Genomic DNA, 17467 nt, shown 5'->3' with positions numbered 1-17467 from the left:
TTCTCTATGGACTCGACTATGGAAAATTAAAAAGACAAGTCATGACATTTGACTCTTATACCTTTTATGTGTAAGCTTAAGTCCAGGTGAGATCGCATTCTGTTCTTGTTATCCCGAGAGAGAAAGGACGATAGGGATTCACCTAAAGCTTACCTATTGACAGCTTACATGGTGTTGATTTGTGGATGTTGACTGAAAACCTAAGGAATCGTTATAAGAATGCTTAAAGTGGATCAAGACTTGACCTGTAAGGTGGGTCAGACTAGGATAGGATCTTAATGAAAGGATTTTATGGATTAAGAAGGAATCCATATGGCGGTTTTAGGCCATACGGGAATTGACTCTTAAGGATAGAGACGGCCCATGGAGTATCTCTTAAGGACAGAGACAACCTATGGAAATATCTCTTAAAGATAGAGACAACCTGTGGAATATCTCTTAAGGATAGAGATAGGCTAAAGATTGGATCATCCTTTTCAGAATCACCAAGGGATTAAAAGATTGAATCGTCTTTTTCGAAATCAACAAGTGAATTACCCTAATGTTGCCTTTTTGGATAGACAAAAGTGGTAAAGATTAAAAAGGTTGTATCATCCTTTTTGGAATCACCAAGAGATCAAAAGATTGTATTATCCTTTTCGGAATCACAAAGACATTAAAAGACTGAATTAACCTTTTTGGATTTACCAAGGGATTAAAAGATTGGATCATCCTTTTCGGATTCACCAAGGGATTACCTTATTGACTCCTTTTTGCGCCGGACAAAAGTGGTAAGGGTTAAAAAGATTGGATCATCCTTTTAAAAATCACCAAGGGGATTACCCTAATGTCTCCTTTTTGGGACAAAAAGTGGTAATCCTTTTCGGAATCACCAAAAGGAATTAAAAGATTGGATCATCCTTTCCGAATTCACCAAGGGATTGCCCTAATGTCGCCTTTTTGGGACAGACAAAAGTGGTAAGGATTAAAATGATTAAATCATCATTTTCGGAATCACCAAAGGAATTAAAAGATTTAATAGGAGAGTATGATCCTATGACTTTAGGAAAGACTAGGAATCATGAGAGAATATGTTGAAAAGGATTTGTAAAGGAGATTTGTGCAAACATATCAGAATATAACATTCATGTTCAAAACTTCGTTGGGGAAAAATTTTGAATCACATGACTTAAAATTTTCAAAAGGGGTATTTCAAAAGGTTCAATTGGAGTACCTTCATCCAAGAGGGCTTCTCACAATTTTCAGAGGAGTTTCGACTCAATGCTGGGGAAATATTTTCAAAGAAACACTCGAACTTTCTCACAAAATCTAAATTTAGGATTTCAAGACTATTCGCAGTGTATACAATCCGATTGATCTAAAAAGGTCTTTTCAAAGGACCATAATTCAGGCTAAGTCAAGAGCTTCGTAATGGATAGGCATTTTGAGGCTTATAATAAAATGTATGTCAAAAACATCTCCTTCGGGTTTACACGTCAAGATCCTTGAAGATGAGATAAGACAAGATTGTACTTACTTCTTTATGCGGTAGCTTTCTGTGTGAATTCCAATGTTGACCCGAAATATTTTGATTAGAAAGGTCTTCGGGAAGGGTTGTAATATTGGTTCGGGGTAGGCTCAATAAAAGCTCATTTTTTAGAATGAGGGGTATATAAAGTGCTGGTTGTTGATAAAAATCCTTAAGTGATTTTGAAGTTGACAAAACAATCCACTATCTCTTACATCCGAGTTAATGCGATGAAATACTTGTTTTGCAGATTATCCAAAGGTGTGAGATACACGGGATTGAATATAGCAGAAAAGGCTGAGACATTGTTTTGAGAAACTTAGACATTGTGTCGAGCTTAGATATTGAGTGGGGAGATGAGACGTTGAAATGGTACTTAAGCTCTGAGAATGTATTTCATGCGCAACGACCAGAATATCAAGAGACATATTCAAGATGATTTAATTGATATATTACATCATCACAACGACTAGTAATCGAGCTCGATCGTTCTTAAAGATTCTTTATCTTGAAGATCAATTAAGGATGTGGATTAAGGGAAACGAGCGTGACTTTCCTAATGAAGAACTCCATCTATGGAGACCCAAGATCACTATTGTATGGGTGATTTGATCCAGCGGCGAACTCTTTCCTTTGTCAACCTCAGCGGCTACGAGATCTTCTTGAGATACAATCTCGTCCAAATGGGAAGTTTTGGAGAGCGATCCTCTAGAGGCTTTGCAATGGGTGGTTGGAGGTGGAGGAGTATTTTGACATCTAAATTTTGATTTCTTTTAAATCATACATTTTACACAAAATGAGAATTATTCTTAGTTCTCACCAAAAAAATAATTTCTCATGCATTGCATATTTAATTTTTATCAGTCATGCATTATCACTTGCATTCAGTCCAGAGGCAAAGCAATTGAGCTTAATTTGATAGGCGACTGGACCAGGCTGAGCTTGAAAAATTCAGCTAAGGTATGACATAGGGTATGCCGAATTTCTATGTGGGTATGGACCCATTGTCAAATTTAATGCAACTCGATTTTATTGAAATATTTGAGGCCTTCAGTTAACTGATCATTTAATTAATTAAAGCCTGATTAGAGCCCAAGAGTGCACAATTAAACCCACAAGGAGTTGCAAAATTTGGCCAACCCATGATGGTATCCCATTTGGCTGAAATTCCTAGGGGGTTTAATTGAATAGCACTCTTCGGAATTCAAATTAATTCAGAGTTTATTTAATTTTGAGAGTCCTATTTTAGCTAGAGTTTTGATAGATTCGGGCTCTTGAAATCTAATGGCTCGCGTTTTATCCTACTCTAGCTAGGATTACTAATCCTTCGGCCTAAAATGAATCCTACTCCTATTAGGATTAGTAATCTAAGCTTTATATAAACATACTTACCTCTAGGGTTGTAGAGGAGGTCACACAACTCAATATGCGGCCACATCTCCCACCCAAAAGAAAGTGGACGAGCAGAGAGTCCTCTCTCTATCTCTCTTTGGCTAGCTCGGTCAACATCACAGAGAAGACCTTGGGACGTTGAAAAAGCATAACAGGGAGGTCTTCAAGCTTTCGAACGTAGGGGGAAACTAGAGGACTTCTCTAGAATCGACGTTTGGCAAATTAGAGAACACCCTCGAGCTTGCATCATCATTAGCCGAGACACACCAGCAACGAAGGACCGAAACCTATTGCGTTAGCTGCCGTTCATCGAGAAACTTTGACACTTTACGAGCTCAGAAAGTTTTCTGTTTTCGCGAGATCCAGGCTGGTTTGTGCACTGATGACCTTCAACAATCAGCTGCGATCTCCTCCTCCACTGTGCATCACCACAACCCCGACGTCCTTACCTCAGCTGCCATCTTAGCAGCTTCGTCCAGCTCAGCCGCGGAGCCGCCATTGTCCGTCGTTCAAGCAGGAGTATCCACCAAACCGCCGGTTGGAGTCGCCTCTGTCCAGCTAGCAAAACGGCCACTGTTCAGCCCCTTATCAAGGTTGATCAACCCCTGTTTTATCATTATTCGAAGGTCTGATCTTATTATTACTTGTGGTAGATTGTTCGGGAGTGGTTTGATAGAGAATCAGGCTTGAAAGGTGCAATTTTGGACTAAAATTCCAGATTGCGAGAGTGCAGAATTTTGCTTGGAAAAGGTAAAAATTCTCAACTTCTGATTGTTAAATCATGCTTGCTAGCTTGGTAACTTGCATTATTGTTCATAGGCATCTATGAACACACTGATTTTTGCAATTGAAAGCTGAAAAATTGAAGCTTTTTTATTGATCCTATGTTAGAACTGAAAATTGACTCTTGTGGTACTAAAATATGATTTTTTTTTAGCAAAACTAAATTGATCATAAAATTAGTTGAATTTCCTGCACACCGTTGAGAATTGATTGGAAAAATCTTTTCTTGAATTTTGTTCGACAATTTTTGGATCAAATTGGATGAACTTAAAAGGGAAAAAATCTTTGTGGAACAAGAATTGATGTTTTTGGCATTCTCACTCTCAATGAATGAATTGCTCATGTGGATGGATGTCCTTGCTTTGAATTTTACTCCTTGATTGGTTGAGGTGCCTTATCTTTGATTATCCGAAGCAATCTCTGTGTTGTGGATGAAGTTTAATAAACTGAACTTTATCTAATCTTTGAGAATATTTGAACTGGACAATTAAGACTGGTTATGGACAATCCTTCGCTTTGAATGTTTATCTTTAACACGTGAGTTGTTTGGATGGTTTATCTTATGAATATCTTGTCTTATCTCTTGTGAATTGTCTGAGTTTATTTAACTTAGAGGATAAGATTTGATTAAATGGGTTAATTATCCAAATTTTTGAGAGTTACCTGAAATTAATTTGCAAATCTTGAAGATAATTTTCTCATATTAAAACTGGACTTTGAATGAGGAAAGGTGGACCCCATTCGAATATTTTTGGCCGCCCCTCACATTTTTGAAAATTTGAAAATTCAAGATGAGTTTGATTGATTTCACTTTAGTCATGTTTGTTTATTTATTTATTTATTTTAAATATAGTTTGCACATATATAACAACATGCCCATAATATATGCTCCCTTGTATCTTGTCCCTTCGGAAATTAAATTATATTCCTTAACCATGATCTTGTGGAGTGGGGTTATAAATTAGTATAGAATTTTTGTATTCTGCCCTTTCGGAAAAGGGATGGTGTTATTCCATGCATCTATCCGCATACTAGCTCGAATATTCGAGGATGTAGTTGATAAAATTCTGCTCTAGCCCTAATTTTGGGAATGAGTGAATTTATCGGAAAATTCGAAATTAAAAGGTATATTATGGGCATTTTTGTTTATTTTTGTGCAAGCTTTCGATTGTTTTTATTATTTCAGAAAATACAAAAAAAATCATGCCCATTTTTTTTATGCATATCATATGATTCCACGTCATATTTTCCCAATTAATCATTTAATTCATATCAATCAGTCAAAATGGATTTTTTTTTTCATGAAATTGGTATTGAAAGGGCATTAATTTTCCAAATTAATGTAACTAAGTCCCCGAACTCATTTTCTCCGGTTCGCAGAAATAAGATATTCCTCCCACTATCTTATTAAGGTTTCTAATCAACCTTCCGTAAATAATTAGTGGCGGCTCTAATTGAATAACTTTTTTTCATGAAATAAAACCTAAGCTGTGATTCGGTATGGGCTTGGGAGAGTCCGAGTTAGGTTAATTAAATAATTAATCTCATAGTCCGTTAACCTAAGGTTCTCGAACTTTAGGTTGCGACAGAGTATAAGTCGAAGAGAAATAGAGATGGTGTAAGAGGGAATAGATTTCGAAATTCCAAGATTGAGAGGGCTTCAACTGTTTCATATTCACCCTAATCTATACATTCTTGGAGGTGTACACACGAGTGCTGAGTGTCTAGCAGGAAGTCTTTCGACTCAAGAGAGAACACTAAGCTGTAACTTCTTAGCTATTAACTAGCAAAATCTAGTAGATTGGCTGCTAGCGCGAAAAAGTAGATGTAAGCTTGAACAAAGTGGAACCACTATAAACCCTATGTGCAATTTCTCTATCGCTTACTCTCTCTGTTTATATTTTGTGATAGTATAACTATGCATGCTGCCTACTCTGAGATTGTCTCGGATCTTACTTGTATTCATCATCCGAGGATTAAACCGTGAGCTTATTCGTTTATAATTCTGCACAAATTTTTGAAATACTTTGTAATCACCTATTCACCTGCTCTAAGTAATAACGCTAGCCCCAATAGTTGGTATCAGAGTTGGGTGCTCTCATTTTATTGAAGTGTTATTAATTTTGTGCTAATGATCTTTATAGCTATCAATTTTTCTCCCAAATGGATTGAAGGTGGAAGCAGCAAAAGACCACCTTACTTCAAAGGAAAAGAGTATAATGATTGGTAGAGTAAATTCAACGCATATCTTAGATGCCAAGACCCACAGATTTGGAATGTTGTCCAAAGAGGCGTTAATCTTACTACAAGCACTTCAAGCGGAACAAATGCAGGGGACAACACCAATGTTACTCCCACTACTGCTCTAACTACTACTGAAATAGCCAAGAGAGATGCTCTAGATGCTAAAGCTATTTATTCATTCTACAATGTATTATCTCCCATTGAATACAAATGTATTGTAGATTGCCCTCATCGAAAGCTATTTGGGACAAGCTTTATGTCACTTATTAAAGAACAGACAGAGTCAAGGAGACTAAAGTCACATCTTTCTCAGCCAAGATGAAGCCTTCAAAATGAAGCCCAATAAAACGGTAAAAGAAATGTTTGGTAGATTCACCGAAATAGTGAATGGCCTCACTTATCATGTGCAACCTATTTCCGGACCAAAGTGAGTCAACAAACTTCTAAGGGCACTCACAAAGGAATGGGACAATGTCAAAACTCCCATTTGAGAAACTCAAAGGATATTACCTCTATCTATGGAGGAACTCATTGGAACTCTTCAATTCTACGAGGATGGAAGAATCAATGAGGAAACACTTTCAAAAGGTAAGGAATCAATTGCTTTGAAATCTAAAGTTGATTCCGATGCTTCAGATTTTGAAGATGAAGACGATGAGGAACTAGCATTCATGGTCAAGAGATTCAAAAGAATGGGTAAGAAAGGAAGAAATTACAAAGACAAAAGAGATTTCAAACAACATGATCAAAGAAGATCATTCGGTGGCAGAGATGACAGCAAAGATGTCATTTGCTATGAATGTAAAAGGAGAGGACACATCAAACTAAACTGCCATATTCTAAAGAAGAAAGGAAAGGATGAAAAATCCAAGAAAACTTTAAAGCAAAAACTCGAAATGATACGGAATGCGAAAGTGATGAGGAATATGCTAATATCTATTTTTTGGCCAGCTCATAATCCGAGGATGAATATGAGGTAACTCATCTGAAAATCCCTCCCTAGTTATCCGAATATATAGATGAATTGTCTTCAAACTATAAAGCTACTTTTAAAAGGCTTTCTGAATTAAAAAGGTAAGTAACCAGTTTGAAACAAAAAGATATCTCTCAAAAGGATAAAATAAGTTTTCTTGAAAGCGAATTCTCTCAAATCAAAGAAAATTTTGATTTGATTTCTAAAGAAAATGCGGAGTTGAAAATTAGGAATTAATCTTTAAAGGACAGGAATGAGTCTTTGAAAAAGGAAAAAGATTCTTTGGAAAAGGAAATTTCCGACACCAACAAAAGAATTTCATCCGATTCGAAAACATTACAACATATTCTTTTTATACAAGTTACTTACTATAATAAATCCGGACTTGGTTTGCAAAAGGAAAGCGATTTGAAAAATAATTTTTCTAAAGTGAAATAAAGGCTTAGAAAAAGATCTTCCAAACATGCATATAAGAATCATTTTCGTAAACAGTTCGTAAGACCTAAAGAACAAAATTTTTCTAAATGCTCAAAATGTGGTGATATGAAGCACTCTAGAAGTCGTTGTCCTAAAATCTGGAGACCCACTCGAGATATTCTAAGATTTGCAAGCTCCTCTAACCCATAAGGACCCAAACAGATTTGGGTACCATAGAAAGCTTGAATTTCTTTGATACTTGCAGGTACCAATGAAAAGAAGAAATAAATGGTACCTTAATAATGGTTGTTCTAGACACATGACTAAAGACTCTAAGATATTCATCAATCTTACTAAATTTGATGGGGGAAGCGTTTCCTTTGACGGCAACAATAAAAGAACAATTATTGGCAAAGGGATCATGAAGATGGGCAATCTCTTTATCAATGATGTGTCATTAGTTAAGGGTTTGAATTTTAATCTTATAAGTATAAACCAATTATGCAATATTGGATATAAAGTATCTTTTGTAGAAGATAAATGCTTAGGTGTAAGTCAGGACAACAAGTGCTCATTCACAAGATAAAGACATGGCAATATGTATCTTTTAGACACATTATCTAAGGATGTAAAATGTCTACTATCCGTCAAAGACAACTCATAACTTTGGCACAAAAAGTTGGGACATATAAGCCTAAAACAAATCTCAAAGCTTTCATCGAAGAGGCTTGCGATAGGACTTTCAAATGCTAAATTTGAACAAACAAAGCTTTGTGAAGCTTACACACTTGTGAAACAAGTAAGAAATTCTTACAAATCAATAAATGAAGTTTCCACTAACCGTGCTATGCAGCTCTTGCACATGGATATTTTTGGACCTACTCGAACCCAGAGTATTGGAGGTAAAAAATATTGTTTGGTAATTGTAGATGATTACACAAGATTTACTTGGGTTTTCTTTCTTGCACACAAGAATGATGCATTCTCATACTTTGAAAGTTTCTCAAAGAAAGTTCAAAATGAAAAGAGTTATTCAATTTTCAGCATCAAAACCGATCATGGAGGGGAATTTGAAAACCAAATCTTTGTAGACTTTTGTGATCAAAATGGTCTTCAACACAATTTTTTTCTCCTTACACTCCACAACAAAATAGAGTTGTTGAAAGGAAAAATTGCTCTTTACAGAACTCTTTTAATAGAAAGCAAAGCTCCTTCTCATTTTTGGGCAGAAACTATTTCAGCTGCATGTTATATCATAAATCGTGTTTTTCCGAGACCACTATTTGAGAAAACCTCCTACAAGCTTTACAAAGGCAAGAAACTAAACATATCATGCTTTCATGTATTCGGATGTAAATGTTGTGTTCTTAAAAACTCAAGTGATTGTCCAGGTAAATTTGTTAAAAGATCAGATGAAGGCGTATTTATTGGATATTCCACCTCAAGCAAGGCATACAAAGTCTTCAACAAAAGTTCACTAGCAGTTGAAGAATCAATGAACGCGACATTTGAAGATGGATATAGCACTCAGAAGACAGACACTGAAAACACAATGTCATTTGAGAAGAATCCATCATCCGAGTAGACTTCATCATCCGAGGATACGAGATCACATGAATCTACTCAGAATATAGAAGAAATTTAGACAACTACGTCTCCCGAAGATGAAAATCAAGATAAATTTCCAAAAGATGAAAGTGACAAATCCAAAGGGAGCAGGAAATAGAAATCCAGTCATCCTACAAATCTTGTTATTGGAAAGATAGAAGAAGGGATCGAAACAAGATCCAAGCTTAAGAATGCTATAAAAACATTTCCACTTGTTTTAGAAGTAGAACTTAGAGGAATTGAGAAAGCTCTTGCAGATGAAAGTTGGATAGAAGCAATGTAGTAGGAGTTACATCAATTCAAACTCAGTGAAGTTTGGGAACTTGTGCACAGACCTAAGGATCATCCAATTATTGGAACCAAATGGGCTTTCAATAATAAGCTAGATGATAAAGAGAAAGTAACTAGAAACAAGGAAAGACTCGTAGCAAAGTATTACTCTCAAGAAGAGGTAATTGACTATGACAAAACGTATGCTCCGGTAGCAAGACTTGAATCTATCAGACTATTACTCGCCCATGCTTGTTACTCACCTCCGTCATGTGGAATTTGTGTCTGATTGTTTCCTATTTGAAATTATTTCACTTGACGTGAGCTTCAGACCATTTCCACCGGCACCTAACATTTAACGACGTGTCAACTATGTTCCAAATTCCGACTGAAAAAAAAAAAAAAAACTATGTTCCGAATTTCTACAAAGATAATTATACTCCCCCTAGTCAAATTTGTCGGGCATGTTTAAACAAATATGACTTACGACGTCTTCAAACATGTGAAACTTGCCACTAATTTGAATTGAAAAATATGGGATAGCAAGAAAGCAAAGGAAGTCCAACAAAAGACATAATAAAGGAGAAGGAACGCCAAAGCAGGGCAACAACTCAATAATCTCCGTATCAATTCATAACCGAAAGTCAACTATAGAAATCGGTAAAGCTGGTTTCCTAATCGGATACTATTGAGAACAAAAAATTATCAACTAAAATCTTCATGAGATAATAACAAATCCAAGAAAAAATAAAATTAATCAATAGTGTAATATCCGTATAGTCTTAGGCTCCGTTTGTTTCAGGGAAAATGGAGCGATTTAGAAAACATTTTTCAAAAAATAATCTCTTATATCTCTTACAAAAATGAATGAAGGACAAACATTTTCATCGTCTGTGCAAATGTTTAAAATACAATTTTGTCGGTAATGATAATTTTCTTTCGTTAACTAATTATTTCAAATGATTCATGTGATCATTATCAGAAAAATATTTTCCAAATCACTCGGTTCTCGCGAAACAATAGTCTTAAGCATTAGTAGTTCTTCATCATTCTCCCCTACCAAAAGGAACTCGACTCTGGCGAGTTGCGTGGGCACCCTATCCGGCGAGTTGCGTGGGCACCCTATCCGGCGAGTCACATCTTGATTTACACATGAGGAATAACGTGGATGCCCTTTCCAAAGAGTCAAGTAATGTAGCTGCATTGCACATAGATTTAAAATTTAGGTAGCTCTGGAAGCGAACTTCTCTTGATTGAATCTCCTAAAGGGAAATCTCCAAATACAAAATCCTTCGGCAGGCAAATCTCCTAAAGGGACATCACCCACATTTTATTAGTGACTAAGTTCGCACGATGTCTAATTCCTAATGGGTCGGAGAAAAACTTGTTTATCTCTTCAGATGTATGACCGGCTCTCGTGCTCAATAATTGTAATCTATCAACAAAACTAAAGTTTTAGTGAAGGAAGGCGACTAATTCCTAATGGGGACTCATTCCGCCGCAAACTCATTAGAACTAAATATAACATAACCGAATAGACCCGAAAAGCGATTAATCTTAACATGGATGACATGTATGGCTTTCTAATCTTATGTACGATCGCTGGTCGAAAAGTCCTATATAAAAGGCTGAACGAGAGAGCATAATTGGCAAAAATTTGGAGAAGCAATTCAATTTTTATTTTTTTCTGCCTTTCTCTTTCGGATTGATGGTGGGCTCATTTTTCCGTGTGTCTAGCAGGGCCCTCCTCTTACTCTCTCTCCATGCCCTCATGATCCGCTTCATGCACGAAGGTTATACTTATGGAGCAAAAGGGAAGATTGCAAGCTACACCGTGTCGCTTAGCTCTCTCTTGCCTTCTCCTTCTTGCTCACCTTCCACTACCAAAGGTCTCTCTCTCTCTCTGAAAATCCATGGATTTACTTCAATCTATATCTCTATGTGGGTTCATCGTAGTCTTTGTTACTGTTGACTATGTCTTGAATTTCTTTATGAGATTGGGTGGACGTTACTACTCTTTTTCACAAGTACTTTAGATTAAGAAGCGAGACAGAAAAGAGTCTTTAGTTTTTTAGCAACCCTTTGTAATCCTTCTCCTTCTTGCTCACCTTCAACTACCAAATTTGGGTCTCTCTCTCTCTCTCTCTCTCTCTCTCTCTCTCTCTCTCTCTCTCCGCTTGGTCATTGGAAGTCATGCCTTGCACCCGGGAGTTGCCATGGATTCCTTCTCATTTTTCACACGTATACTTTTGTTTGGTTCCGATCCAACTTGGCTAAGTTGACTTCGCTTTAAACTATTAATGAGGGAAATTAAGAGGTGAGAGAGTGATTAGAAGTAGACATATGGGCAGGTGATCCACTCTTTTGCATTTGCTCGCGCTGAATAGTTCAAATTGCATTTAATTGAGGGGACTTGGTCATACAGTGATGGTGGTCATACGATCACTCATTTTAATTGAATAATGTTGATAGAAAATAACAAAATAATTAAAAGAAATGAAAGGAGAAAGTGGGAATACATGTTTAAGAGGTTGACCAAACCAAAACGAAGTTTTTGCTGAATGGAAAATGGAAGATTCTAATTTTTTTTTTTACTAGCGGAATACCAACTTAATATTTCAGCTAATCTCTTATTCTCATATGACATGATTTTAACTAGCAACCAGAAGTCAACCTTGGAGCTAATTCACAAGCATGGCCCATGCTCTCAGCTTGTTCAAGACCCCCATCCTCTAAATCACACCAAAATCCTGCTCCAAGATGAATCAAGGGTCAGGTGGATTCAATTCCAATCCTCCAACAGCAGCCACGTCCTAAAAGCTTCGGCAGCAGCCCATCTTCGAGCAAAGTCCGACATCACCGTTGGCACCGGCAACTACTTAGTGACGATCGGACTCGGCACACCAAAAAAGGACCTCACTCTCATTTTTGACACCGGCAGCCCTCTCACGTGGACCCGGTGCAAGCCGTGTGTGGGATCTTGCTACACTCAATCCGACCCGATCTTTAACCCGTCGCACTCGTCACCCTATGATAATATCTCGTGCACCTCGACATCATGCTCTCACCTTGGCTCGATCGGTAGAAATCAACCACATTTGAGATGCTTAAAAATTCATGATGTCTTATTAGAATGTTTTTCAAACATTGATGAGGAATCTCCGATTCTAAAAATTGAACACCAGCACAAGATTGACTAGAACTAATCAAAGCAAGGTGTTGTCCTCTTCGATCTCTAGGTATTTCGCGATGTAGCGGGTCGACATGTCTATATTCAATCCAATATGGCGACAATTCGTCTTCAGTTGGCTTCTTCGCAACCGAGAAGTTGACAATATCACCGACGGAGGTGATTGACAATTTTGAATTCGGCTGCAGTGAGAACAACCAAGGCCTCTTCGGCAGAGCCGCAGGATTGATTGGACTGTCGGACGATAATATCTCCATTGTGGAACAAACCGCGGACAAATATGGCAAGTATTTCTCCTACTGCTTGCCCTCTTCCACTAGCTCCACGGGACACCCGACTTTCGGCAAGGAGGGCGGAGCGCCGAGCTCGGTTAGCTTCACACCATTATCGAGGGTCCAACAAAGCTCGCAATTCTATGGAATAAGTATTGTAGGAATCAGTGTAGAAGGAAATCTTCTATCCATACCATCTATGGTTTTTTCAAATGGAGGTACCATCATTGACTCGGAACCTGTCATTACCCGATTGCCTCCGACAGTTTATAGAGCCTTGAGAACCGCATTCAGGAAAGCAATGGCGAATTATACGAGGGCGCCAACAGTTTCCCTCTTCGATACTTGCTATGACTTCAGCAAAGAGAGCACGGTCGCGATCCCATCGATAATGTTCTCTTTCGCTGGGGGAGTCGACCTCGATTTGGACCCTAGCAGGATATTTTACGTCGTGAAGGCCTTGCAAGTTTGCCTAGCGTTTGCAGCGAATGGCGCCGATAGTGATCCGGTCATTTATGTTAATGCACAGCAGAAAACGTTTGAAGCAGTGTACGATGTTGCTGGAGGAAAGCGAGGGTTTGGTTCGAATGGCTGTTCCCGAGATGCATAGGTTAAAAATTAAAGTTGTTTATAAGATACGTTTGGTGACAATTAGGAGAATCGCGTATTTAATATGTCATCATAAAAAAAAGTTGGCCAATCTTGATCAAATGTTATGAATCTTAACTATTACAAATCGGGGATACCACTAATATATAAATTAACTAAACATAAATGTCGGAGATGTCCATATTTCTAAGAATTTCTGCTAATCAAAGACGGAGGAAAATATGTTCGACCAAAAAAAAAAAAAAGACGGAGGAAAATATGACCAACTTAAGAAAAGATTACGAGCCTCTAAAATCATAGAGACGTCGTAAAATGACCAAAATGTCCCTACCTCCTCGTGGAATTTACCACAAAAATACAAAGACTCGGACCCAAACCTATACTTCATCCTAAAATGGCCTCCGTCCCCATAGTGTGTCGCTTGCCCACCGTCGCTCGTGGCCTGTGAATCGTCAATGTTGGATTGTAATCAGAGGGTCTCACAGTGGTGGCAACTTTAACAATTACCGTGAAACAATGATAAGCCACACAAAAATGTTGGCAAAACGGTCAAATTCATATTAGTAATATCGAATTATAGTTAGTAATGAACACGTCACGAAAAAAATGCCAATAGATTATGAAAATAGTCGGTAAGATTTTAACTACAAATATGTGTTTGAATTGGTCAAAACCGATGGAGCAAATCTCCAAGCAATCTTTCACAATCTGTGTCAATTCCGTTGATATAGCCACTCTTCCACTATCTATGCTGATATTTTAGATTCTTACCTTTTGTAATATATTTTCAATTTAACTTTCCCGCTCATTAAATACTATAAATATAATACAAATCTCCACACCAAAAAGTGTGCAATCAAATTCGATTCATAGCTTTTCAAAAACCACCCAAATAAAATTTGGTAAGTGACTAAAATTAGCTGATAATTAAATGAGAGGAATGTTGGTAAATCAATCAAATTGTGGTTGTAACTCGAGTAGAAAGTAGTAACTTCCATACAATTGATAAACCCGACTATCCGAATTGATTCGTTCTCAATAACCATAAGATGATAATCATAACAAATATTGACAAATTGTTTTAGAAAATGGTTAATACCATGAAAAATCCCAAACTGGTACACCCATAATAAATTTATCCCAAACTATTTTTTTTACTACGAAAAACCTCAAACCGGTACACTCGCGATAAATTTATCCCAAACTATTTTTTTTACCACAAAAAATCCTAAACTGGCACATATGTGATAAATTTACCCTAAACTAAACTTTTTGACCACGAAAAACTCCAAATTGATACACCCGTGACAAAGTTACCCTCTGTTAAATTGGATTAATACCACGAAAAATCTAAAATTTATACACTTGTGACAAAGGATAAAACCCGAAAATGGTGCACCCACGAACCACTACGTGCTATCCAATTTAGCAATTTGAAGCTTAAATTTAAGGAAAACTAACGACGGGTAAAATTGTCACATGTGTACCGGTTTGGGGTAAATTTGTTACAAATGTACCGGTTTGGGTTTTTTGTGATAAAAAAAATAGTTTAGGGTAAATTTGTCATAAATGTACTAGTTTGGAGCTTTTCGTGATATTAACCATTTAGAAAAATAGTTAGTAGTATCAGAAATATTATATATTGGTACCGCTTAAAACCAAACATCATAAAATAAAAAAAATTGGTAACTGACTAGAGATAGTTGATAACAATGTTGATGATTGTTAGTAAGCTAGTCAGATTAAGTTGATAATTTCATATAAAAGTTACTAATTAGAAAATGGTCTGATAGTGTATTATTTGATAGTTGCGAATGTTTGAAGTGTAACTAAATGTTGGCACAATTTAAAACCAAACAACTAACAATTTAATACGGTACAAAAACGATTTGGGATAATAAAGTGACAAATGTTGGGAAATAAATCAAACTAATGTTGGTTTGTAATATCTGAATTATAAATAACAATGGGTTTCCTTTTCAAAATGAAGAAAGATAAAAAAAAAATGGTAACAAGCTAAATCTAGTTAGTGATTTAATGTCAGATATGTTGATAAATCAACCAAATTACGGTTAATAGTTTCGAATAACATTTAGTAACTTCAACGTATCCGAAAGACACAAAAATAAATATCAACAGACTATTTAGATATTTGGTATTAGTAAAAGTATAAATAAATGTCGGTACTTTTCAAAACCAATCAATATAAAAGAAATGTAGTTAGTGACGAAAATCAATCGATAACTTAATATGAGAAATGTTGGTAATTCAGTCGAATTAACAAATACATTGGTAAGCCACAAAACAAATTCAGCTTGATCATTAAAGTAGTTGTTTATGAATTATCAATAACTGGCGGTACATTTCAAAGCATGTGAGACACAAAGTTGTGAGTAACTAACATTAGTTGGTACCTTGATGTGACAAATGTATCGACCAAACAAAATGTAACAAATGTTGATGTATTAGTCAAAATAAGAATAATTTCAAATGTAATAATTTCAATAAATTGGTTGGTCGCAAAAATGAAGGTTGGTTAATATTAAAACAATTGGTAATTTTGGAAGTATAAACACATATTGGTACCTTCAAAACCAAGCAGGATAAATGGAAGTTATTTAGTTGCTTGTTGTGACAAATGATGGTAAATTAGTTAGATTAAGGTTAGTAATGCGTATAGAACTTACTAACTTCAACATGCTGTTAAGACATAGGAAAACGTCCAGAGACATAAAATCATTGGGAACTATGGGAAGAATATAAACGTTCGCAATTTATGAAACAAAAAAAGATAAAATGTTGGTGACTACAATTAGCTGTTCATTAAAGATGACCAATGTTGGTAAACGAGTCAATTTAGTTTGGTAGTTTCATATAAATACTACAAGCTTCCCGCTGGTAAGCCACAAAAAGAAATATTGGTTGATTATCATAGTCGTTGGTAATTTCGAAAGTATAAACAAATGTAGTACGTTTAAAAACAAGGCGAGATAAAAAACTTTATTAGTGGTTAAAATTAGTTGGTATTGTCAATTAGTCAAATTGAGGTTGCTGATTTTGTATATTGATTAGTAACTTTAATGCGTCGTAGATTATTGTTGGTATTATGGAAAATAATTGCTACTTTTAGAAGAATAATTAATATTAGTATTATTGAAAAAAATAAAAAAAAATTGTTAATTGGCTAAGGTTACTTATAATTTGGCGGAAGAACACCTCAAGTGTCAATATTTTTGTACATGCACTTTGGTGCCAATATATAACCACAGCGAGGCCTAGCCATGGTTGGTTGAGGCCTCATAGAACCATAGCGAGGGTTGGCCAAGGCCTCATAGACCCACGGTAAAGCCGTCCTCGTTGAGCTGTCACTAGGTGAAGTTGGCCTCACCGTGGTCTATGAGGCCTCGGCAGGGGTTACCAAGACTCGGTGACCCCGTTCCGCCATTCCCCGCCCTCTCTAGCCATTGCCGGTGATGGTGGGTGGCGGCGGCAAGTGCTATGCAAGCCCTTACAGCTCAACTTCTCTTTTTTTATTTTTATTTTTTAGCTTTGTTTTATGTTTAATTTTAATTTTTTTAAAAAACTTATTTTTAAGGTTAAAAGTCCACTGGCTTGATTTAGCACTTACGTAACCACGTAATGTTAAAAAATTAAATCGACCAAAAAATGTTAAAAAATTAAAAATAAAAGACACATATTTAATTTGCCGGAATTTCTTGCCATTGGCACTTAAATGATCATTTTTTCTCCGATTTAACACTTAAGTAAGCCGGCGAAATTTTTTGCACCAAAGTGAGCACTACACACAAATGTTGACACTTTAGGTGTCTTTCTGCCCTTTTATCAGCATGATTTTTTGTGCCACTTGAACTTAAGAGAGAAAAGTTATTGGGACAGTAATACATCCCTACAATGCCTTTGGGGCAGAACATCGAGTGGTTAATTAACCACCAAGATATGCACAAAATAAACTCGAGGTAAGATGATTTAGTTTTGTTGAACGAAGACCTTCAAGTGCAAATGGTAGGAGCAAGGATTGGAGACTCGCATTACAAGGGACAAGGGACGAATATATAGAAAAGAAACCAAGAAGAATGATATAGAGCGCTTTAAAAGATTGCATAGTAAGCATTAACTTAGTAGGATAGTTCTTGATTTGTTCTTGTTGTATTGATTTTCTAGAATCTCATTAAGATTTTAGT

General features: G+C 36.4%; 1 protein-coding gene across 1 annotated transcript; it reads left to right on the top strand.

Moving 5' to 3' along the window:
* The first annotated feature begins 10902 nt into the window (after nucleotides 1–10902).
* On the top strand, nucleotides 10903–13266 carry LOC125315236 (aspartyl protease family protein At5g10770-like). The gene is made up of 3 exons (XM_048279675.1): nucleotides 10903–11083; nucleotides 11850–12275; nucleotides 12434–13266. The coding sequence occupies exons 1-3, from the start codon at nucleotides 10903–10905 to the stop codon at nucleotides 13264–13266; spliced, it is 1440 nt and encodes a 479-aa protein (XP_048135632.1).
* The last annotated feature ends 4201 nt before the right edge of the window (nucleotides 13267–17467 follow it).

This window comes from Rhodamnia argentea, chromosome 5, assembly GCF_020921035.1.
Source record: "Rhodamnia argentea isolate NSW1041297 chromosome 5, ASM2092103v1, whole genome shotgun sequence".
NCBI classification, from domain to species: domain Eukaryota; kingdom Viridiplantae; phylum Streptophyta; class Magnoliopsida; order Myrtales; family Myrtaceae; genus Rhodamnia; species Rhodamnia argentea.
This window is presented reverse-complemented; position numbering and strand designations above follow the sequence as displayed.

Coding starts and splice junctions, on each gene's coding strand:
- LOC125315236 (XM_048279675.1), top strand. CDS start 10,903: ATGGTGGGCTCATTTTTCCGTGTGTCTAGCAGGGCCCTCCTCTTACTC. Junction 11,084..11,849: donor CTCACCTTCCACTACCAAAG/GTCTCTCTCTCT, acceptor ACATGATTTTAA/CTAGCAACCAGAAGTCAACC. Junction 12,276..12,433: donor CTCTCACCTTGGCTCGATCG/GTAGAAATCAAC, acceptor TTCGATCTCTAG/GTATTTCGCGATGTAGCGGG.